The 24770-nt window shown below is 35.5% G+C and overlaps 1 protein-coding gene across 1 annotated transcript in view; it reads right to left on the bottom strand.

Moving 5' to 3' along the window:
- Positions 1-10253: 10253 nt before the first annotated feature.
- The window catches only part of enpep (glutamyl aminopeptidase), a 52073-nt gene continuing 37556 nt past the window's right edge, over positions 10254-24770 (bottom strand). Inside the window, exons 12-20 of the mRNA XM_088627238.1 lie at positions 24509-24645; positions 23653-23708; positions 17834-17984; positions 15580-15653; positions 15381-15482; positions 14056-14226; positions 13795-13935; positions 11823-11904; positions 10254-11028 (exon numbers count right to left, since the gene is read on the bottom strand). Of these exons, the coding sequence (XP_088483364.1) occupies positions 10882-11028; positions 11823-11904; positions 13795-13935; positions 14056-14226; positions 15381-15482; positions 15580-15653; positions 17834-17984; positions 23653-23708; positions 24509-24645 (1061 nt within the window). The 3' untranslated portion in view covers positions 10254-10881. The remainder of the gene's footprint in view (positions 11029-11822; positions 11905-13794; positions 13936-14055; positions 14227-15380; positions 15483-15579; positions 15654-17833; positions 17985-23652; positions 23709-24508; positions 24646-24770) is intronic.

Here is a 24770-nt window from a genome sequence, read left to right as displayed (position 1 = left end):
TGCTTTTGTCAAGTCTACTTTTCAATACTTATTTGAATCATATGAAATAATCTGAATGTTTGTCTTACAACAACATGTTTGTCTTTTGGCCTGCCAGGGAACTTTTAAACTACCAGTGTTATCAGTGAAAGCACCATCAATCCTCCATTCAACACTTCTCAATTGTCTTTTTCCACTTCTCTGCTGGCTTGAGGGTTGTAATGGTGAAGATGAATTGATTATTATTATTCAGCAGTTCCAAAATTTGAGTCCTGAAAAAATATAAAACCACTAAGTCTAAATTGGAAGGAAAACAAATTGCATTGTGTCACTATCAGAAAAGTATAGTGCTTATATTTTCTCCTAGAATTGGTTAATGCGTCTTCAATTGCCTTTAGCCCTTTCATATGTCTCTATATGTTCTAAATTACTGTGTGTTCATTCACACACCTTGAGCAGTGGCAAAACCATTGCAAGATTTTCTGTTTTAGTTAGTCTTTGACCTGATGTAATGTCTTGATATAAAATCTGTTCCCCTCAGAATTGTGAATTGTTTGAGTAAACATCACCTTTGTGAGGAAATTGCCACACACCATTGGATTAATAGTTCTCCTTATCCCCAGCATATCCCCAGCATAACTACCCATTTAACACACAGCAGACACAGAATTGGAAATAATAACTATTTAAACCACAATGTAGCAGAGTTCTCTGTAAAATAAAATGTAAATTACAGGTTCCAAATGATGTAGAAAACAATGTGTTTTACTGGAGAAGCAAAACCTCTCATGTATGTTATTTTTTCAGCAACAAATTTCAAAACATTTAGTCAACCAGTAGTTACTTCATGTAAACATTAGTTTGACAATATAGCATATAGATTATATGTTGTATTCACCAAAAATAAAAACAGATAAAACATATTGTCATACTGTAAATGGAAACATTTTAATTACCTAACTGAAGAGTAATGCAGGATTACCCAAAGTAGCTGTTGTTACAGTAAGTAAATTCAGTTAAAAATGTTCTTGAATGTTACAACAATCATTTATTAATGTGTCCAGCTGCATTCATGCATGCATTGGAAAAGAAAAACATGGACACATGCAGGGACAACATGCAGGTATTTCAAGCCATATTACTCTTAATAACAAAACAAAATAACAAAAAAACATTTTTGTTGTTCCAAATAGTTACCAGCTAGCAGTCATATTCTTTTTTTATCATCACTCTTCCAGAACTTCCCACTTCCTTTTAAAAACTCCTTTAATGTTTGTTACATCATAATTTCTTCAGCAGGCACATGATCACATTTTATGAAGTGTTTGGCCCTAAAACTAAAGACTGAAAAGGAAACCAGATTTTACCCTGGTTTATCTCTTGCAAAGGTTAATGGAAATATTTTAAGTGTACAGTTACTCCACTTTAATCTTATTTGTGAAGCCAGTTGAAACATGAATTTAATTTAAAACATACAGATGCTGCATAATGGTCAAGATCACCTTTCTTGCCCACATTTTTGTGCACGGAATTGAAGAACTAATTGAAGTTCAGCAGGAGGATAGGACTAGAGAGCACCACTCAGATGCATTAAGCTGGTTTGAGGCTACCGGGGCTCAATTTCCTGTGACAAGCAATTTAAAGCTAACCCTTTAAATCTTTGACTGCACATAACAGAATAACTTTAGCTTATCATTGCTTTTCACATATTTTTTACTTAAAATAACATTCAAATCATATCCATTTTGCAATCCTTTGTGTGTAGTCTATCAATTTTCTGCTGTCTGCCATAAACACAAATTATACGTTTTAAAAAAATGAGTTCAGAAAAATAAATTTCACTATGTTAAGGAAGTAAAGCAGGCCTCAGCATGCAGTACTTCACCATTGACCTTCAGAGACTGATTCATTGCATCCCTGCCTTTCTTCCTCACCTAATCCCTTTGCAAAATCTTCTCCTGGAAACTATGTTGGAACTGTTATCTTGCATGGTAAATAACATCAGCCGAAACAGCCAAAGAGCAAAAAAAGAAAGGAAGCACAAAGAAAACAGAACTTGCAATAAGGGAGAAATTACAGAAGAGGAAAATAGAAGGGACTGAGAAACTTGTGAGAAGACATACCTTACGTCTGCAGAAAAAGCGTGAGGAAATTTAATCTCTGCTGGCTCTACATAAACATATTGACAGACAGAGCCTCTCGTAAATGATGAGATCCTGACAGATTCCATTCAGTACATCCACATGAGCTCAAGAGTGATTTATCTGTTAAAGAATTCCAAGGGGAGGGGTTAAATTTCTGTTCTCAGCCACCAGCTGGCGCTAAAACGTTATCAGACTCTTTCCCTTCCAACCCTTTTGACATATTCAGTTTAAAGCATTATCCTAAGAGTTTCAAATATATATATATATGTGCAAGGTTGTGGGTTATATTAAGGAGATTAAAACTTGTTTTATGTATTTCTGTTGTATTTTTACATTACATGTAATGCACATCTATGGAAATATATGACAATCTATGGAAATATAGGACAAAATATGAATGCCTAAAATTGTTTATTTCCACATTTTTATGATACATGTTTTAATATTCAATTTGATAATTGTTAACTAATTTTATTTTATCAATTGTGTACATTATCGCTTTATTTTTGTCTACATCTGTGTGTAATCATGAATTGCATTTATGTATCACTTTTCATCCCAAATGTTTTCAAAGCTCTTTCTGTATAGGAAGGGACCTGCTTCATCTACCAGTGAAGTGCAGCCTCTCCTCATAGCAGATCATATAGAGAAGGGGGACTTCAATCTAATGATGCTTGATTGTGGAAACCCTGAGAGGAATTTAGCCAGTCCTGGCTCTTATGAACAGAGACATGGGATCTTTCATGGACCAGTAATCAGGACCTCAGTTTAATGTCTTACAGAGGCATTGGATTGACAATCATCATTCAGAGGGAAGAGTGACACTCACTGGTCCATCAACACAACTTACAATTGGGTTTTCATGGAGTTTACCATCCTAATCAAACTCCAGTCTTATTTAGGTTGGAGATGTGAGAAAATCAGGATAGAAAATGGTCATGTTGCTTCCAATGTGAATCATGCCAGGACAGTAATGGCTAAAGCCCCTTTAACACTCTTAATAGCACGTTTATTATTTATGCTTATTATTTTGTTATATATTTTATATATACAAAATGCTTTGCACACTTTGTTTGCATGTTCTATTTTTTATTAGGAACTTTACTTCTTTAAGCAGAAAAACAATTTCCAATAGAAAAAAGAACAAAGAACCTGATAGGAGTATCTTTTAAGGCATCGGCAAAGTTGAGTCAGTAAGCAACCAGCTACTAAATGGCCCAAATGAGCTGATTGTCTTCATCGCCTTGCAGCCATTTAAAAAGTAACATTTCTGACATTCTTTTGTTCTACAGTGATCTTCTACTGACACTATAACCATTTATTTTTAAAGTTACCCTTAATGATGATAGATCCTTATTTGTAGTACAATATATATAGTACGTAAAGCTTTTAGCTTTATGAACCCAACAATGAATCAGTCTACAATTCCAACACTTCTCATCTTATGATCTTATATCTTTTACCTTGATTTGTGAGCACTTGATCACAAAGACTGCAATCAATTTGAATTCAGTATAACCAAGAGAGAACATTGGTTTCTTTATACCCAAACTAAAATAATAACAGAACTGAAGTCTAGGATAGGCTTTACGTAAAGTCTTGATGCTCAACACGTTTAGGATTGAAAGAAATTAAATAACAGCAAAAGCTGTTATTTGTTTAAATTTTTCAGTTTGATGTTAAAACATGAAAGTATTTGTTTCTCGACAAAAAGAAAGAAATCATTACATCATGATTTCATTAAAGCTCAATATTTTTTCTGCTGTTCTTAGTGCAAATGTTTTAGAAAAAAAGTAGAATGTTTAAATATAGGAGAATTTAAGTATTTTTAAGATATAAAGTGTCAATATTCAAGAAAATATGAAATGACTAATACATATAAAAACAAAATATATTAAAGTTATTAAAGAAATCTCATTATGGTGGTTGATTATGCCATTTATAGACATGCTATCAATAATGTGTACAGTTTTAATAAAGTGTTAACAGTAGGACATAAACATAAAAAACTTCTACTGTAGATTAATTGTATGCGAGTAATAAAACCCTAAATACAACTGTAGCCTGATCCATACCTCTAACCTTATCCTTAAGGTGACGAATATGTAATATATTTTTCTAATTGTTTATAACATCATTAGCAACATGTTAAATTAAACTGACCCAAATAGCTATACTGTTGAGTCAAAAAGCTCAAAAAGCTAATGTGAAAATGGTTATCAGTTAGTATTGTGATGCTAAAACTAACCAGCAGATGGTGCACATCTCCATAAGAACTGGTTAAAAGAAACACCTAACAGAGTCAATATTGTTCCTTACAGCCACCCACTGGAGTGTACAGTGCAATGTAAGGTTAGCGCAGGAAAATGTTTGTATGGCAGTCAGATTTTTTTTTCCCCAGAAAGAAATGAACATACTGTAAGAAACTCTACAAATGATAAAGTGAGGTCAACTTTTTTATCTACTCAGAATTAAACATTTCAGCAGGTACACCCATGTTAAGCTGGTTATATGAAAATTGCTTGTAGACCTCTGTATGATAACATTTACTTGTGATGAAAAGTAGTTTCATGATTACAGTTTAAACAGTTACTTCACTTTGTGGTACACTTTAACATTCTTTGTGGTACACTTTAACAGTGCACCTTGTTTCTAGACAAAAATGATAGAAGGCTATGGGGAGTATATTTTTTTAAACAGGATATTTTTTAGAAAAAAAAGATTTAAAAACTCTGGAATGTTAAATTATCAAGCAGCACTTCAGAAAGGCAGCACTGATAAATATGCCATGATGGCATCGAGGCCATCTATAAGAACGGACAGAGCCGACTTTACTTCTTGAGGAGGCTCAGGTCCTTCAATGTGTGTAGTAAGATGCTACACATGTTTTATCAGTCGGTGGTAGCGAGTGCCATTTTCTACGCAGTGGTGTGCTGGGGCTCTGGGATTAGAGCAGTAGATTCCAAAAGGCTGAACAAGCTCATCAGGAGAGCGAGCTCTGTCATTGGGTCTGACCTGGACCCCTTGGAGGTAGTGGCTGAGAGGAGAATGATGTCCAAACTGGAGGCCATCATGGACAACTTCTCCCATCCCCTCTATGACAGGCTTGCAGGAATGAAGAGCACGTTCAGCAATAGACTGATTCATCCACGGTGCGACAGGGAGCGCTACAGGAGGTCATTCTTGCCGTCTGCCATAAGACTGTACAACGCATCCACCTTGCGTCTTGGCAGAGGCAACAGCGACAGTGACCTGTTTCTGGACTAAACGCATATACACATATACTGCTACATCTGTTCTCTTTCTTTTTCTTTTTCTTTTTCCCGTTTACAACCACTTTTGTGCAATATATGCCAGGGACCTGTGCAATACATTTATATTTATATTTATATCTATGGTTACATCTATATTTATATTCATACGTGTGATACGATTTTCTGTGTACTGTTCTGTTCTAGTTTCCTCTTGTGTGTCCGGACTGTGAGTAACTCTTGTCTTGTATTGTATGTATTGTACTATTAGTATATAATTCATTACACTGTGGCTGTGTTGTGTGTGTTAAGCTGCTGTTGCACTGCAATTTCCCTCACGGGATCAATAAAGTATCTATCTATCTATCTATCTATCTATCTATCTATCTATCTATCTATCTATCTATCTATCTATCTATCTATCTATCTATCTATAATAGAGTAATCTGTTACTGTGCGAGAATAATATGATGAGATTTTATCCCAGGATAAGGCTACTGATTTGTGTTCTAACCAATAAGTGAAAAAGTGTCATCTTTATTTGGCCTGTTCTTTCAGAAATGTGTAGAATGTTTCTTTTTTATTTCCAATTGGGTTTTTACTTGCAATTTTTATTTTGAATTGGCACATTTTTCAGTAATAATACCTCTCATGTATACTTCAGGGCAGCTTACACTTAAGCTTAGTTTAACTGGGTTCTGGGACAAGCGGCCCTGTTGTGAGTATGCGAATGTTTGTGTGAGTACACTGCGACACATCCAGTGTGTACCCCACCTTATGCCCGTTGCTTGCCCATCACAATCACAAATGAGTCTTCAAGTCATAGAGTCACATCAGCAAGCAGCCATATCACCCTGCAACTCACAACTGGCAACCCACCGAAACTAAGCAGGTGTGAACCTGGATGGGAGACCTCCTGGGGAAAAAAACTGGTTGCTGCTGGAAAATATGTTAGTAGAGCCAGCAGGGAGCACTCACCCTGTGGACTATGTGGGTCCTAATGTCACAGTATAGTGATGGGGACACTACACTATAAAAAAAGGTGCCCTGCTTTGGTTGAGATGTAAAACCAAGGTTCTGACTCTCTGTGGTCATTAGAACGTCCAGTGTTTCTTGAAAAGAGTAGGGGTGAAACTCCGGCATCTTGGCCAAATTTCCAATTGGCCTTTACCAGTCATGGCCTCCTAATAATCCCCATCTCTAAATTGGCTTCATTACTATATTCTTCTTCCCACTAATAGCTGATGTGTGGTGAGCGTTCTGGCACATTATGGCTGCCGTCGCATCATACAGGTGGGGTTACACATTGGTGGTGGTGGAGGAGACTCCCCATTACCTGTAAAGCACTTTGAGTGGAGTGTCCAGAAAAGCACGATATAAGTGTAAGGAATTATTAATTCTAATAATTAATCATATGATGGAAAAGACTAATTTCAGGCATCACAACCATGAGCCACTCTGTGGTTGAGCACAGCCACCTTTCTTGCTAGCAGCTCACACCACAGATGAATAAGATGGAAATGTTAACCAGCCCCTCAGTTAACCAATGCAGTTGGGAAATCTTCAAAGGGCAAATTAAAAAACAATTTAGGATGCATTGAGGTTAGGTACCCTACCTATTGTGAATATTATGATAAGACTAATGTCTTATCCACAGCCCATCGCTTTTGATACATGAGTTTTGGTTTGGAATTTTAAAATAAAACAAAAATAAATATTAGAAAAGTTTACAAAATGCAAATAGGTAAGGACCTAGCCCATTTGTTGCTAGTTCCTTACTGATCTGGAAATCCCATCTGAACATTTCTTGGAAGGATGATAGAAATAGCATATTTGAGTACTATAGTTTGTTGATTTGTTGCTGGTGCCTATGACACTGTGGAAAAAAGCTTCTTACCTTTACTCTTTAGTGAATGTATCCTAATTTTACTTGTTTCCTGAAATAATTGCTATATGGTTGAGCCATAAGTACTCCAATGGCTTGAGTTTGTAAATACCACAATACCATTGTTTTAACTTTTTTCTCATAATCTATGGTTATAAGTCTAAAATGGTTACGTTCCATTTTCCTGTCTGTGACATGCCTTTGATTTTAGAAATTATTCTATCTCTCCACTTCAACCTCTTTTTTTCAAATGCAGTTACCAAAACTGTACACAACAATGAGGTCTTCCTTGCACATTGTTTAATTCTAATATTATTTCCAATATTTTTCTTCCTGTCCAACTTTATCTAGAGGAAGAACAAACTAAAACACACACCTTGAACCTTTTCATAGATGTTGCTTCTTGATGTCACACACACACACACTACTTAGTGTAGTCTACAAACCCGATGCCTGCAAGAAGACTGTGAGTATTGTAGTCTTTTTTTTCTATTTTTCATTTTCCAAAATAAAAAAAAGGTTTTCTTAGTTAAAAGTTACAGATACTGTACTTTGGAAGGGTCTGCTTTTTTGTTAAAAGCTCTCTAAATAACAAAATACATAGATGCTGTTTATTAATGTACAATTACTCTCATTCACCATGACCACATACAGTTCTACAGTGACTCTGAGTGGGGCCCTCATCAGTTTATCCTTGCAAGCAGAGAGCATTATAAAAACTACAGTGCATATGCCAAATAAGTAATACAGGGAGTAGAAATTGAAGGGAACAGACCATTTAAATTGCACAAGAAGACTGGAGCACCACACAGGCAACAGCTTTGGAACACAGCTGTTTTAAATCATTTGGGGATTTTTGGAAACAAAAGGAGCAAGTACTGTATTAGCCATAAGAGTATCGATCCATCTTGAAACCTCTTTATACAATACAGGGTCATGGGGGAGCTGAATCCTATCCTGGCAAACAAGGCGCAAGGCTGGGATGAACCCTGCAAAGGGACAGCAGTCCGTCGCAGGACACACACAGATAAATAAGCACACACACACACACACACACACACACACACACACACACACACACACACACACACACACCAAGACCGATTTCTCCAGAAACCAGTGAACCTTGACCGCAGGAGGAAACCAGCACAGATAGAGGAAACCCACATTAACAAGGGAAGAACAAACTTCACACAGATAGGACCTCAGGACTGGAATTGAGCCCAGGGCCTCCATGTCACCCCATAAGAGTATCAGGAAAGAACAAATTCATGTTACTTAATGAGGCAATATGTTGGTTTTCATCACATTTAATGGGTTTCCAACAAAATATACATCTGAATAATTTTACAGCTAAAATGTATTGTTTTCCTTCTTGCTTTTTATTTTACAGAATAAAAATATTTAATTGTTCATAGTACAATCTACATTCTTCACTACTTAAAATAATTAAAAGACTTCACTTAAACAGCTTGCTTACTCAGCTGAGTTTTAACTAGGTAATGCAAAGCTTTCTGAGGGATTTATTTTTATATCTGTAGATACATAGAAATTATGACCTTTGCTTTAATCAAGAATAATAAATTAATATAATATATTATATATTTTATAATATAAAGTTAAAGCTAAAATAATAAAGTTGAAAGTAATTTTTTTTCAAGAAAATAAGTGTTACTTCCTTTAGTTTTTATTTAGTTAACATCTACCGGTATGAAAAGCATTTGTTTCTACCCCTGTAACACTGGAGTGTGTTCTGCTACTTATTTCACTGAAAGTCTGTGAGATCAACTTAATATTTAAGGCTCTGAACCCCCTTTGAAATACTCACAAAGCCTAACTATCTTTGCTATCTTATCAAACTGTCTATAAATGTAATAAATGCTTGAATAGATATACTTTTTCCAAGAAAAATATTTTTAAAAAAAGTTAAGAAATAGTTGTGTCTGAAACATTGATATTATTTTTTGTATCAATTCATCAATTTTCTAACTGGTTCTTCCAATTCAGGGTTGCAGGGGAGCCAGAGCCTATTCGGGACACCAGTCCATTGCAGGGCCAATATATTATTTTTTTCTAAGAGAACATATTTTTGGATGGCCTTGGTGATTCATGCCAGCATCTATATCACACTGCAACTCTCAACTGGCAACGCACTGAAGCTGAGCATGTGTGAGCCTATCCAGTATCTGGATGGAAGAGCTTTCTGAGAAGGTTCTGCTGGAAGTGGTGTTAGTGGGGCCAGTAGGGGGCACTCACCCTGTGTTTCTGTATGAGTCCTAATGCACCCGTATAGTGACAGGAACCTTTAGATGAGATGTAAAACTGAAGCCCTGACTCTCTGTGGTCATTAAAAAAAATGGGTGTTTCTTGAAAAGAGTAGGGGCATTACTCTGGCCAAATTTCCCATTGGCCTTTACCAATCATGGCCTCCTAGTAACTCCCCATTTTTAATAAATTGGTTTCATCACTTTGTTCTCCTCCCCATTCTTAGCTGATGTGTGGTGAGCATACTGGTGCACTATGGCTGTCATCACATCATCCAGGTGGAGTCCCCATTACCTGTAAAGTGCTTTGAGTGGAGTCTCCAGAAAAGTGCCACAGTATATAAGTGTAAGGAACTATTCTAACTATACTAACACAGAATCCAAGAGCTGCTTCCTCGCAGCTCTTGGATGCTGTGTTAGTATCCATTCTCAGGCTTTTGTGAGTGTGGAGTCTACGGGTTTTTTCCACATTGTTATGGGCTTTCTTATGTCTCGTCCCAGGTTAGGACATGCAGGTTAGGTTTAATTAGCTATTTACATTGTCACTTTCTACATGACACTGAGATTAATTTGTATTCCAACCAGAGGGAGAGTTCAATTAACTTAGACTCTCACCTGGATAAGCAGCTTTTTGAAAATGTAAGTTTTAATTTGTATGATATATTTAGGTCTCTAGTACAATATACTTGTATGTTTTTTGTAAGAGTCAAACAATTTTTTTAGACAAGTGTAATGATTCTCTCAAGACTTTATTTCTCATTTATTTTCAAGATTGTGAAAAAATGATTTAAAGAATCATATAGAGAAAATGAACCAAAGATTGTGACGGGGAGTCCTTTGTTGATTCTGTCGAGGGTCAATTACCTGTATTTCAGGTAATAAGCCAGAGTAATGGGAGCTTTGAACTGCTTGTGAACAACTCCCAAGTATAATTACCATTTAATATTTTAAGGGGCTAAAATTAATTTTACAATTCTATAAGACAAAATTGAAACTGATGGATTGGGAACTTAACTGGAACAAACACATGAGATCCGTCAGGACAAAGATGGAGAACCATTGTTGTAAAATCGTTTGATTTGCATTTTTCTTGATAATATTCAGAACAATTGAGAAATCTTAATAAATAAATCCCTATTTAACTTTGATCACTAGCAAAAATGAAGTAGAATTAAATGTAAAACTGCACATGCGTCATTACCAAAAAGCAGAGCTCTTGCAAAAGGAATTTTACATCTTATACCATATTGTCCTATTCTAGTTCTGCATGTGCACTACAATCAATAATAAAATCTTGAAATGTCATTCTCACAGGGAAGTTTTTAAAGGATCCCATTAATGTACTGCCTCAGCAAATTCTATAAAACATTGTTGTTCAGCCAGGTGTATATTTCATCTCTGTTCTCTTTAATCCATTCAATGTTGTTCCTTACAGTTTCAAGAGCCTGTTTTCTCGGTGTTGCTCCTGCACCAGCATCGGGATACTTTTCAAAGAAGTGCTGCATCTGAATTTAAATTAAAGAGACAATAAAGGGACAAATGCAAGTATTGTTATCAATCAGTAGGAAAATAAAGAGTTGTTCTTGGTTCAACAAGGAAACTTTTTTTTATCTAATAACAAATCACAAATGTTGCTGCAATAAAGTTATTTTATCCATCCATCCATTTTCTAACCATTCAGTGTCATGAGCTGAAGTTCATCCTGGCAAGCAATGGGCACAAGGCAGGGTACACCCGGGACAGGATGGCAGTCCATCACAGGGCAGACATATAGACACAAACACACACGCTCACACTCACACCTAAAGCTAATTAACCTGCCGGGTTGTTTTGGGACAACTGGGGGAAACATTCAAGTATTAGGTAACAACTGTACCCTACATCACTTCCTCTTCCTATATCACTTTACTCTTTATGAATGACTAAAGATATTGATAACATTAAAGTGAAAATCTTTACTTTCCCATTATTTGAATTTTGTGTTATCAGTTTAAGCACAACTGTGCTTTTGTCCATTGTGATTATGCTGTAATCTGTCTATCACATTTATTTAACGCCTAGTTTTCATGGGAAACCACATAAGGAAACATCCCATGAAATGTGTTGGTATGATAGCACGTTGTACTTTTATCCAAGATAAGCAAACATATGTCATCAGTTTCCATTATCTGTTGCTGTCTATCATATTTTTTAAATTTGTACATGAAAATGTGACTGGCACGTATAACATGTTCTTAATTAAGTAAATAAACAATAATGGAATAAACAGGCTTGATACTTAATGTTTTCAGTACATTACCTGCCACAGCTGAAGCTCAGTGTTAAAGGTATTTGAAATTCTGGTTATTAAGCGTCCCAAATTCCTGTCATTAATGGTAAATCTGCAACATTGAGAGAAGTCACATAGTGAGGGTGGAAAAGAACCAAAATAACCACAACCTGGAGGCTTTACTGGATATTGTAAAAAATTGTGCTCTCTCAGAAACAGTAAATAGATTTAAATTCTATTTTTTGGGGTAACAATATTGGTCCTATGTGTTGTCATAATAGACACATACAGAAAGAATTGATTAGCTCACATCATCAGTGTTTTGTATCATCTTGTGGATTATCTCCACCAAGGTGACTCAGGGTAGTTTTCCAGTTTTCAGTTCACTGGTCAAATGTATCATCTTTATCATATCCTGAAACAGGTAATGCTCTAAACAGGCCTATGCAACGTATTTACAATCCACAAGTATCAAGTTGCTTTCTTAAGCCAAAGCTAATGAGGCCTTGAAGAAATTCTCTTGTTGTCCTTCACTCAGGTAAGAGACATGGACCTGTGCCACATCACTAGCTACCTGTGAGTGAGATTTCCCTATATAGTGAAATACAGTTGTCAGAGCAGGACTATGGCAGGGCTAGGATTAGTTAACTAAGTCTGTCTTGGCTACCAGTGAAACAGTTGGTTCCTGAGCACCCTCAGGCTTTTCAGTGATGCCTGTGAGGATTGTACTGCTTCACTGCAGAACATGCAGCTTTCCAAAAGGGCAAATAACCTATAGGGTGGGAGGTACACCTGCCCTTTCTCAATTTCCCCATGCAGTACAAGTGAGTATAATGTGAACTGCAAAACATTGCAATGATTTAGTTCCTTAAAATAGATTCCGTTAATGCAATTCATGCAATTCATGGATCAATGATAGTGAAATCTGATGAGGGAACTGATAGATGATATGGAAAGATAAGTTCACCCAATGGAGAATTTTTGTGGGGTTTTTTTTTCTGAAGGACAGCTAAGTCCTGGCTAAGTATATGAAGAGAAGCACAGACCTTCCTTGATGAGATGTACAATGCAGGTGCAGCTCTGCCATAGTAAAATAAGCTAAATAATTTCCAGTTGAAATTTTCATCTATATCAAGTCCTGCCTGATGTGTACAACCAAATTAACAAATAAGGGTCAGTATTTGTATTTGCTTCATTTGTACTCTGGGTTTTTATGCATGCGTTAGGTCTACAGTAAGCAAGTGTGTGTGGGTGAACAAAAGAAAATGAAGACTGGGCTGAATATTGTTCCAACACTGTCTCATTTGTGAAAGGACAATACATGTGGCTTCCAGAAAAATAATATTCCCAGATTTGGTCAAGCTCCAAAACAAAAGTGATGGGTGATAACATTTTCTCTGTCGGTTAAATACAGATCTCTTTGATTGTCCTGTTGAAATTGAACAATTTGGTGTAAATGCAGTTCCTATTAGGAACATTAAATGAAGAATGTCTCACCAGAAAATTCAAAACATTGTAAATCTAGTGTCACATATATGGATAACTACAATGCTGTTAAAACTAGAGGAAATTATATTCAGAAATACTAACAGCTTCACCCACAGTGCCATCCCTAAAAAACTTTATTTCTTAAAATATACTTGTTTCACATTATGTCATTCTCATTCATTCTAGCAACATATAATAAAAACTTTGTGCAAATTAAGTAATGTAAGACATTGTGTGTGACCAATTATTTGTGCAACTCTACTTCATTTTGAATTTTTATAGTATTTTAGTATTTTCAAAAAACTTTAGAAAAGCCTTATACATGGTTATAAAAGGTGATTGTAATGTTCTTTGTTTAGCTTGAGATTTTTTTTCAGAAATTACACCAAATTTAAAGACATTTAGAAACCCAAGAATGCATAATGTGAAACTCAGACATTTTAGGAAACCAAAAAAAAGAACATTTCATGTTTGCATCCATGTGTCAACATAATCAAATCTTTTGTGGACATACCTGTTTACCAGATATTCCCAGTTCAGTGTTGTCCAGTCCCAGGCCATTGTTTTTCCATATTTGTTATACGAGATGTATCTAATGATGGTAAACACATCTTGGCTCCTGACGACACTTTCATTTCTGATGGCTTTCAAGAATCTAGAAAACACAGCAGAAGTAAAGGGACAATCTGCTTTAGTTTGTAGTGCCTTCAAAAAGTGTTATACCTCTTTGAAAGAAATACTGTGTAATAGATTGTAACAAAAAATATATAATTACTTTTCCAGCAGACTGATGTTCTCCACTGATGCTAGTCCATATAGCAGCTTGTCCTTCTCCTGAGCAAGTGGTGTTTCTATGTATTTTTGAAACATATAATTCCAGGAGATCTCATTCCCAGAATTTTTCATTCCATATCGGTACACCAAAAGTCGCAGGTTAACTGGAATACTGAAATGAGAAGAGTGTCACTATTTAATCTATGTATTAGCAAACAAAAATACAAGAATGTGATAGTAAAATCTTACACTTATATAAAGGAAAATTGGCTAAGAACAGTCAACCAACGTGGACTCTTTGTATGCTGATTAAACACTGGGGATTTGAAAGTTGAGCCTTGTGCCAAATATTTTGTTCAGGCTAGTTTGAGTTGTTGCTTTGTATATTTTAGTCAAAACTTTTGATTAATAACTCTCTTTGAAGTGAAAACACATCCAAATTTAGGTTTCATTAAATATAAACATATATATTATATATATGTAATTCATTCTGAGGCTCTATTAGGCTAAGTGGTTTTGAAAATAAATGGATATAAAATAAGTATGTGTATTTAGTAACAAAGGAACAAGTAATAGTTTTATTCCATACTGAAAAAAAGCAAAAAGAAAATACAACGTTCGGCCGTGGACCCTTCTTCAGGTGTGAGACACACTCCTTTAAGGCCTACGCATGCTGAAGCAGCTAACCACCTGAACAACTTTAGTAGCAAAGTAGTTTTGATAATAATCAAGGTTTTGTGTTTTATAATGTTAAGAACTGATGTCACTGTGCTTTTTTTGAATGCAACATACTGTTAATGTAAATGATGTACAGATAATAAAACAAATACTTATGCCTCCTGACAATTATGAACCATTTCCGTGACTAGGAAATTGATCATTTTCTTCTGGTGCTTTAAAAAATACTCCTTCAAAACCAACAACATTTAGTCTATTGTTGTACAAAATTGTGATCTCTTCTCTGTTCTTTCAGCAAACATAACAGCACAAGAAATCCACCTTTTTAGAAAGAATACTTTGGTGGTGGTGGAGGGGAGTCCCCATTACCTGTAAAGCGCTTTGAGTGGAGTGTCCAGAAAAGCGCTATATAAGTGTAAGCAATTATAATTATTATTATAATACTATATAAAATGTGATTACCTTAAACAATAATGAACTTTCAGCACCTGTTAACCACTGATTTCAAAGTGACAAGATGCCCACTGCTTTTTGAGCCAAACTGATTGAAACAGAGTCCAGTGATAGCTAAGAGACCACACTACACATGTAATTCCCAAGGTCCTCTTGCCTTCAAACACATTTATAACACATAATATCAGTAATTACCTTTGACCTTCTAGCCACTTATTAAATAACACAGTGGCCTGATCCAAAGCACCTTGGTCTCCCATCTGACAAGCGATTCCCAAAACAGTTTCACGTCGTAACCTTTAATGGAAAGCAAAATAAAGAAAAATGTACTTAAATAACTTTAGTCAAAAACATTATACTTTTCCCCTATGTATTTTGCAGCCATAACACTAACCTTTCCATTTGGGTTCCTGTGTCTTCCCATCCTTCCTGAGAGGAAATGTTCCTAACTTGTTGACGGAAATAAGCCTGGTAATAAAAAATAAAAAAACATATCAATAAAAGGGAAATAGAGGTATTGTAATTGTTTTCTTAACTGGTCAAATAATAATTATGTATGCAACCCTGACATTACTGTTGGTCAAACTCTGAATGTCAGAAGAAATGCTTCCAGTCTTTTGTACTTATCACAGGTTTCTTTTGCTGGCTGAATTATGCACTTGTACTTTGAGCCCCATTTACTTACAAACACAAAATGAAGGTGTGATCATTTAAAATTTCTTCTCTGTGGTTACAACATCCAATACCTGTCTATAATTTTTGGTCTTCCTAGAGATACTTCCAGTTTGTCACATGCCTTGTAAAATGTATCATTGGATAGGTCTAACCTGTCAAAGTCTGCTCCTTATGCAAAACTTGTAGGAAACTGTCAAACTGTACTGTATGTTGTAAGGATAACATATAGTGTGTCACTAAGGTCATATACATTCCAATTGCCACACATTGTTCACAAAAATGTGCAAAAATTCTAAAAAAGGCCCTTACAAGTGACTCAACCAATAAACGTGCTCAATTAAATATAAATTGAGTTCTTTGATTGTTGGTTTGAGCCTCTGTCATGTCACTAGTTACAGTAGGTCACTTGTGTCACCAAGGTCGCTAGGCCAGAATTATTTTGTCTCCAGCAGCACAGTGACCCATGTGGCCTTTTGGGTGCTTTCAGGCATGCTATGATGTTGACGTGGGACATGCCAACTCTCCAGTCAGCTCTTAATCTCTTGTGTGTGTCTATGGTGCCTATGGTGTGTTAAACAATGAGTGAATAAAGGTGGGAGTCTTCTTACACTTCTTCATACTCCCCTAGGTGCATTCATGAAGTTCATAACAAAGAGCCAACAAGATTGTTCCAAACCTTATAAATACAATAAAGATAACTGATGATATGTAGTCAGTTAATAAATGGAAACAGCAACCAATCCATCCCAGACCGTGCCACCAAGAAGTCTTGAAGCATTTGGTGGCTGATATACAGTAAGGGCAAATGTGCCATTCTTTTGTTCTAACCTGGCTGTTAAAAAATAAAAATCTTCAAACAAATTAGCCTTTTTCTTAGTTGTTATGCACAACAAATAATTGGAGGGATAATTCGCATTGAAATCCAAGACTTGTGAAGTACAGCGAGAAATGGATGAAAAGCTCCTTCCCAGAATGAATATACTGTAATAAGGTGGGTTAGAGATCTGAAATTTACTTAATATTTATTTTTCGGTATACATCCAACTGAACAGGTTTCACACTTGTGGACCAATTAATTTAGGATTAAGAAAGGATTGTACCTATGTTAGACAGGAATTTATGGATTAAACATCTAAAGCCAGCAAAACATGTCATGACATATGTCTTAATTAGCATTTCTTCTCTCAAGGAATTGGGCATGTTTGTAGACACTTAAAAATTGTGTGATTTGCACATGCAAATAGTGATAATCCTATTGATTTGAATCACCACTCCTTTCTGTGTATGCTACTGAAATCTGGCTGTTTTAGCAAAATTCAGTTTTTTTGCATCGGAAAACAATTAAATTGAATAAGTATCTCCATATCTAAAGAAAAAGTGGATTATTATTTTCCAGACAAGAAACATTATTTGCATAAAACCCAAAAAATCACACATTCTGATACTTTCTCTGATAATTTAATGCCACAGTTATGCTTGTGTTACTCTTCTTTCTGATACTATCATAGAGAAGGTCTGGAATGGAGGTTCTCTGATACTAGCTCTGTTATCAGGAAAAAAATAACTACATTCCATACATTATCCCAGAAAATCTTATACAGCAGTCCTTTTTCTTCTTGTCATTTTGACATTAAAATAATTAAATAAACAATAAAACTGAGTAAAAACAATTTCATCAAATGTCCTGTCCAGCTGTACAGTAATTACAATACTATAAGGATTCTTTTGCACCAGAGCAGAATTTGTTTTTAATTTGCTAGAAGGTTTTGAAAAAGCAACAACAAGTCAATCTGCATGGAAACAAATATGGTCTGCAAAACTAACACAATTAATGTTTTTAACTTAAACATGGTTAGAGGATTTTAAAAAATATATATATATACTTAAAGAAATATTTTTAAAAGAAAATTTTGTACTGTAGTTTGAAAGAGGTCCTAAGCATGCCTTAATTAAATCATTAGTTGAAGTGTTACCTGGAATTTATCATAAATGGTGGTGTTATCCTTCAGCATGTCCCGCACATATGATATAGAAGTAGCCACTCTATCCCATACTAGGTAATCCATTTCAGCTGTGAGGTATTTAGTCAAATTAAATGCAATCCCATAGTCAAGAAGATTTGCCCTGTTTGAGATGTAAGAAATAATACAGCATTTGGTCAAGTACTCGCAGTGTAGTTCAGCATTATTGTTATTATCAGTACTGTTAAGAGTGTGTCTGAGATAAAGTTTGTGGGTTGCCTTAAGCAGTACTTTATATAAAAATTTCTCATGAGCATTATATTATGTGTTCCTTGAGATAAAGATTATGGAATAAATCATTTTAACACATTTAAAGAGATGTACTCAGAAACATTAGTAATCATTCACAGTGAAATATGAGCACGTGAAAAGCATGAAACAAAAAGATTATAATTAAGAGGGGGCATTCAGCTATTTGGTTGCTAGCATGTAATTGATTAGCAAGGTAATTGCAAGGAAAACAGTAGTACATTTTAAATAAATACTCAGTTTAAGATAATATTAATTTGTATTCTAATACAAGGTACTTATAAAAATACACATAATGAATTCAAAATGTAATGTTAATTCTTTCAAAATGTAAATGCTAATATAACACGTAAATACAGGACTGTTATCTGATGTGTTCTTATCAAGCAGCTCGAACAGAAAGTTTGTTTTCTAGGAGATGTAATAATACCAACAATTCTGGGTATATTTTCTGGGATGTAACAGACAGAAATGCTGCACTTTAATACAATCAATAATAACAATATTTGAACCTTCCCCAGTTGATCTTGACTCTGGGGATGTTCTTAGCATTTTAAAGATTTACTAAGGTGCATTTGAGTTTATTTTAATGTTGCATCCATGCAATATTTATATCTAATCATTTTATATCCCTATAATTAAATCTCATTATATATGTGAGATTAACTATAACTATATCGAAATACCTCCACCAACAAAATCTCAAGTAAACATCTGAGTTTAATTTGCATGAATATGGTTGGTAACTTTTCTCAGTCAATTTCTGCTCAAAAGATTTAAGACATGACCAAAGAGGAAGAATCAAAGTACTATGTGTCTTTTTCAGTGCAGTTTACATGGAAAAGTCACTGCTTGTTTGCTCTCAAACCTTTTCCCATCTGGGAACACATGTTTTGAACGCAGTTGTCTTACTGCATAGTAAACACCATTCACTGTAGCAATTTAATCCAATAAATGTTGGATTTATAAAATGCAATAGTTAAATACCACTGCCTGACAAAAACAATAACTATTGTAATTCTGAAGAGCACTTCACGTGAGGCTTTGATGAAAATATGTTATGTATCTGCTTATTTTCCCAAATAACAAGAATTTGTTTCTCTTACACAAGGCTCTCTTTGTATTATACACATGCACAGTTATTTAGCAAAGTCAAACAACAACCTCCTTGTTTTTTGTGTTCAAAATTATTAGTCCAATTTTAAGTGTGTTGAGGGACATTCCTCCTTTATGTGCAGTATTTTTCATGTGTCTACACATTTTGCATAACAGAATTGCGCTGAGACCCTCTGAATAGAATCTAGCTGCACAAGGGCCTTGGGCAGACCTGAACCTGTTAAGCAGGGAACATTAGCAGAATAGTACCTGACAGCCTAAGAATGGTTACAAACCAGAGGAGACCATTTGACCCATCTAACCTGTTTGGTATATATGTGGCATTTGCTACAGGGAATTGGTCTATAACTTCCCATAATTCCCACTCCTTGATTATGATGGTATCTATTAAACAAATTGTGATCAGGAAGTTGGTAAATTCAAGTCATTGTGCAGTGGCATTTGTGCAATATGAATAAGTCTGTCAGCTTATGGTTCATCATCATTCAGCTGATATATGAATAAGTGATGTTTGCAGGGACAGGAAGCCTGCGGAGAGGTGTTTAATGTACTGTTCCAGATACAATGCAGCTGAGTGTCCAGAATATGAATGATGCTTTTGTGATGAACTCAGTCCTCTGGTACAGAGTATGGCATGACAAGAACTGGTGTCTCGAATGTTGTGGCCACAACTCACCATGATGATCTTTACAGGATATTTGTGGATTTGACCCTTAGAAAACATTAGTTAGAGTTTTGGCAAAATGTGTGATTCAACATGTGCTAAAGTAGTCCTTATTCAGGGTCTGGTCTAGAGTACCCATGGTCTAGAGTAGAAAAATGGTTGTTGTTTGGTACTTTTGTCTACAACTTGAACAGGGTTCTTATGTTCTTTTCCACTGCTAAAATTGGACTGTGTCAATGTTGTCTTATTTCATGATGGGTGCTACTTTTTAAGATCTTTTCCAGTGGTGCCTTAGCTACACAAAGCAGAATGAATGGGAACTTGATTTAGGGTGAAGGTACAGGGTGATTTGGGGCACAGGCTGGTTTTGGGCAGCTCCAAGGCAAATAAGACTCTGACACTTCTAGCAATTTCATAAAAAATGAAATTGAGCTCTACTTTTGTTTCCTTACATCTGACATGATTAAGAATAGAGAGCCTGAATAAAAAGGAGTACTATACAGTCAACAGATGAAACATACTCTTGTTAGAGAACTTCACTCTCTGCATTAAGACATAGAATGTAGGTGGGCCGATAGTTAGGAGGAATTGCTTTGCAAGTGATACTATTAATAATAGCACAAAAAGGGTTGTATGTATTTCTCATAGATATATTTTCAATGGGCATTATTACAATTATGTATTCCAGGCTCTCACAGCCCTTTAGTCTACAAATGTCATTGCATTTGATTACTGTAATGCTGAGGCCAATATGAATGGGTGATACCTTATATTTAAAATTTATGATGACCTATGAAATTGTCTAGGACTAAGAAAAGGCTTAACGTTGTGGGAACTGACCCAGAAAATAGGTCAAAAAAGAGGAAAGTAACTCTGGCCCCATCTGGCTGAGTGTAAATGTTCCTTGTTGTCTGGGGACATGTTTCAGGGAGACATCATTTCTGGGGGTGTAGTCTAAAAGTAGCTCATCATTATCTGGCCTGTTTATTGGTGGTCAGTGCAGTGGATTTTGAATACTTCCATTTAAATGGCTGGATATGGCAGAACTGGAACGAATTGCTGCTAATAGAATTGACTTGAAAACATGTAAACATTTTCTATAGTAAAAAAGCCAGCCCATATAATGTCACAGAACATGGCTGATGATACAGGACCTGTATCAGTGATTTTGGACTAGGCATAGGTGGCATGGCCGTGACTGTTATAGGGAGTGAAGCAGAATAGGTACTTTGATGTCATAGCGACCTACTTATTTAGTTTCAGAGTGACTCTCTTGCAGGCAAATTGTGTAAATACAGTGTTGGATGACTAGACCTCTGATGAGCTAAAACTTGGCAGCCAACAGTGTTGAGTTGTAAAATGTGTTAACAGGCTTACACACTTTTATCAACCACTTTATCCAAGAAGCATGGAGCATTGGATGGGACTGACTAATTTCATAACGAGACATCAGTCCATTGTAGGGCACATGCACATTTACACACAGGTAGGTGTACAGGACGCATATAAGAGACATCATGTCTGTGGACTGTGGAAGGGAACTAAAAAAAAAACATGGGTACAGAGAGTGCATCCAAACTCCACTGAAACACAGACGGAGAGTCACATTCAAAATGTGGACTTTGGAGTTGTGATGCAACGGCACTGCTGCCCTTCCTTTTGTGACTCTTTCTTAACAGACTTACAGTATGTGAATAAGATTAATTATCATTTTCTTGTTTGTGGTTTTCACCACATAACTAAATTGCACCATTTTACAACAATTATGCTTTTTTTCAGGACATTTTAGTGAGTTGTTTTGCTATTTTGTTTTGACTTGCACACGGGTCACGTTTTCTTTCCTGTAAACATGTTTGTCATGACAGGACTAAGCACCTCATTGAGCAAGGAATGAATAGGTAGATCCACCAAAGTTCATAGCTGTGGAGGTAATTGTCAGGCATGTGAAAACGCGAGGCGTGATTATCAGATGGATTCTTCTTGCACTTACTTCACTTTGATGATGTAAGTACCTTTTCCAGACATGTTGGATGTGGGAGTAACAATGATAAAATACACTTTACATTGTCATAAATAACATTTTTTTAAAACATGTCACAAAGTATTGCACACGCAAGTGATCCCCAATATCCTCTAAATCCAACCATTAGTGAAACTATTTCCAAAAGAACAAATCTATAACGCACTGTTGAATACACTAATTAAATAAATAAAATAATAAATAGATTGTATAAGCTACTGTATATATCATAAGAAACAAGACAACCTTTCCTTCAAAATGATGTATTTCAAACACAAATCCAGAATCCCAATTTTTATAAAACTGTTTTCCTTTTGATGCAGATAAAAAGATGTGCCCTTTTCAAAGACCACAAACTGCTTATTTGCCATTTTTATAAAAAAATATATTGCAAAAGGAAAACCATGCTAATTAGCAAAACCTCAATAACCCAATCTCCTTACTGTCTAATAGCAAAGCTCTTGTCGCTTTTCTTACCAGTATCTCATGTAATAACCACAGAAAAAAATAACTGCATTTGTCCTTAAAATAGACTTTAAAGGTACACCTCTTTCCTTAGTTGCTCTGACTGGTGAAAACAGCAGTCATTCTGTGAAATCTGACCATTTACAGATTTAGGAGAGGTTTACAGGTGTTTTTATCTGTTTCCCTTTGTGTGTCTGCATGTCAATCAAGTAAAGATCAAACAAATCCTTTTTTAATTTACTCTTATAAACTGGAAAGGTTATTTACACAGTATAAACAGTCTCTTTATCATGGTCTCTTCTAACATTTGTTTCCTAATTTTGTGTTTTATTTTGGAAGGCTAAGAAAACAACGTCGCTTTATAAAACTCATGCAGAATTTTGGCCTTTGTTCTATCAGTCTCACATTTTTACCCAAAATAGCAGACATTTTAGACAAGCCCTGCAAAACATCTTGTTAAAATAATTTTATTTTTATATGTTTATTTTTTCTGTTTTTGTTTTGGATTTTTTAATTCTAGCATGTGTCCTAAGTAAGACATATACAAAATGTAATGGTTTAATCTTGATTCAAACCAGAAAACATTGAGAATATTAAAGACATAAAAGTTATCACAGGGAGTCTTTAAAGTAACTTTAAAGTAAACAGAGCATAGAAAAAGTTCTGATCACCTGACTAGCAATTCAGGAAAAGCGAGATTTATAGACATCTACATGCAAAATAGTCTAAATCGCCAGACATATCATGCTATAATTGACTTTACATAGTTTATAACACATTAACAAAAATTTAAATTATGTCTGGTATGTATACAATCTATAAAATGCCAAATTTAAAGAGGAAATACAGCTGAACATGTCAGCTTTAACTATTTTTGTTCTTTTACAATATCTGTGTTATTTATTCAGTATTAAATAGAAATGTTTTGAGGTGTAAATAATTTGCATATCTGCATTTCAGAAGTGATGTCTGTTTTGACCTGTGCCACTGTGCATATGTAAGGCAACATAAAACAACATGATGTCTTTTACCAGTAACTTACTGAGTAAGCACCTGCTAGCTTCACGGGACAAAATCATAAAAGCTCAGAAACCAGAACTTAGTTTTTCCACCGAGTAGTTCCAAACCTGGAATATCTTGTGTCCACATGCCTTTGTTTCTTAACATATTTTAAAATAAAATATGGAAAACAGAACATCAATATGTCTTTTTAATGACACCATAATCATTGCAAACATATATGTATGTTGCACCTACCGTCCAAGAGAAAACACATCATCAATGTATCCTACTCGGTCAGCTGCGGAAGAAACCTGTCGTAAGAGACAAAAAAAATTAAAATGATAGATTTATGATAGATAGAAGCAATCATAACAAAATCATCCAAAAGTATTGCGTTTTGGAGGGTTGACAGCAGCTAAGTTTAGTTCTCCCCAGCTGTCCTAAATCATGATCCTTCCTGATGTCATTTCCTCAAGTTAAAAAAACTATAAATATCATACATAAGCAACTTCTATCCTTCCCAACTGTCTTTTGCAGTCCCTCCACACCATCTCCACCTTAGCAGCTTTGAACAAAAACAATAACAATAATATTCCACCCATCCATTCTCTAAATACTTCATCCTATTCAGGTTCGTGGAAGGAGCTTGAACCTATCCTGGCAATCAACAGGCATAAGTCAGGATAGACCCTGGATGGAATGCCAGTCCATTGTATGGCAGACACAACCACAGACACGCACAATTTGGACAATTTTCTAAGGAGGCAGCAATGCTAACCTCTACGCCACTGTGCCTCCCATACATTTATTTATATAAATATAATTTAATAGGGACTGCAATATCCAATAATTCAATGCTTTGTGAATGTTTGCAATACTTGGTGAGAAAACGTTTGCTTTAAATAATTATCCTCCTGGCCTTTGGATGAGGAGGCTCGAACCCCACTCAGACTGAGTGAACCAAGGGGTGGCTGCAAGCTGGAGATGGGGTGGAGGAGGGATGCTTGAGACAAATGTTGCTAGTTTCGTGATAATGGTGATTAGGTGCAGCTGTGTGGGATGGTCTTATTATTGTTCATCTTCCCGAACTAAAAAAATACTGATAAAATACCAAATGATTAGTTTGAAGCTGTTGAGCTATATCGGTCCACTGCTGAATTTCATAGTTCACTCTATAAAATCCCAAGTGATCTCTGTTTATTTTCAGACGTCCGTCCACAGCATGGTCATAGTCTTCCAATACAAATTCTTCAAAAAGAAAGAGAACAAAATGAACAAACATGACAAAAGAAATGACATAAATGGAAAGCATCAACAGCAGAAGAAATTGCATTTGGCAGTTTCCAATTCTTTTTTTGTTAAACTTTAAGCTT

The sequence above is a fragment of the Lepisosteus platostomus genome, chromosome 1 (genome assembly GCF_059453375.1).
Source record: "Lepisosteus platostomus isolate fLepPlt1 chromosome 1, fLepPlt1.hap1, whole genome shotgun sequence".
NCBI classification, from domain to species: domain Eukaryota; kingdom Metazoa; phylum Chordata; class Actinopteri; order Semionotiformes; family Lepisosteidae; genus Lepisosteus; species Lepisosteus platostomus.
Note: the sequence above shows the minus strand (reverse complement) of the source record. Positions and strands in the feature narration are given on the sequence as shown.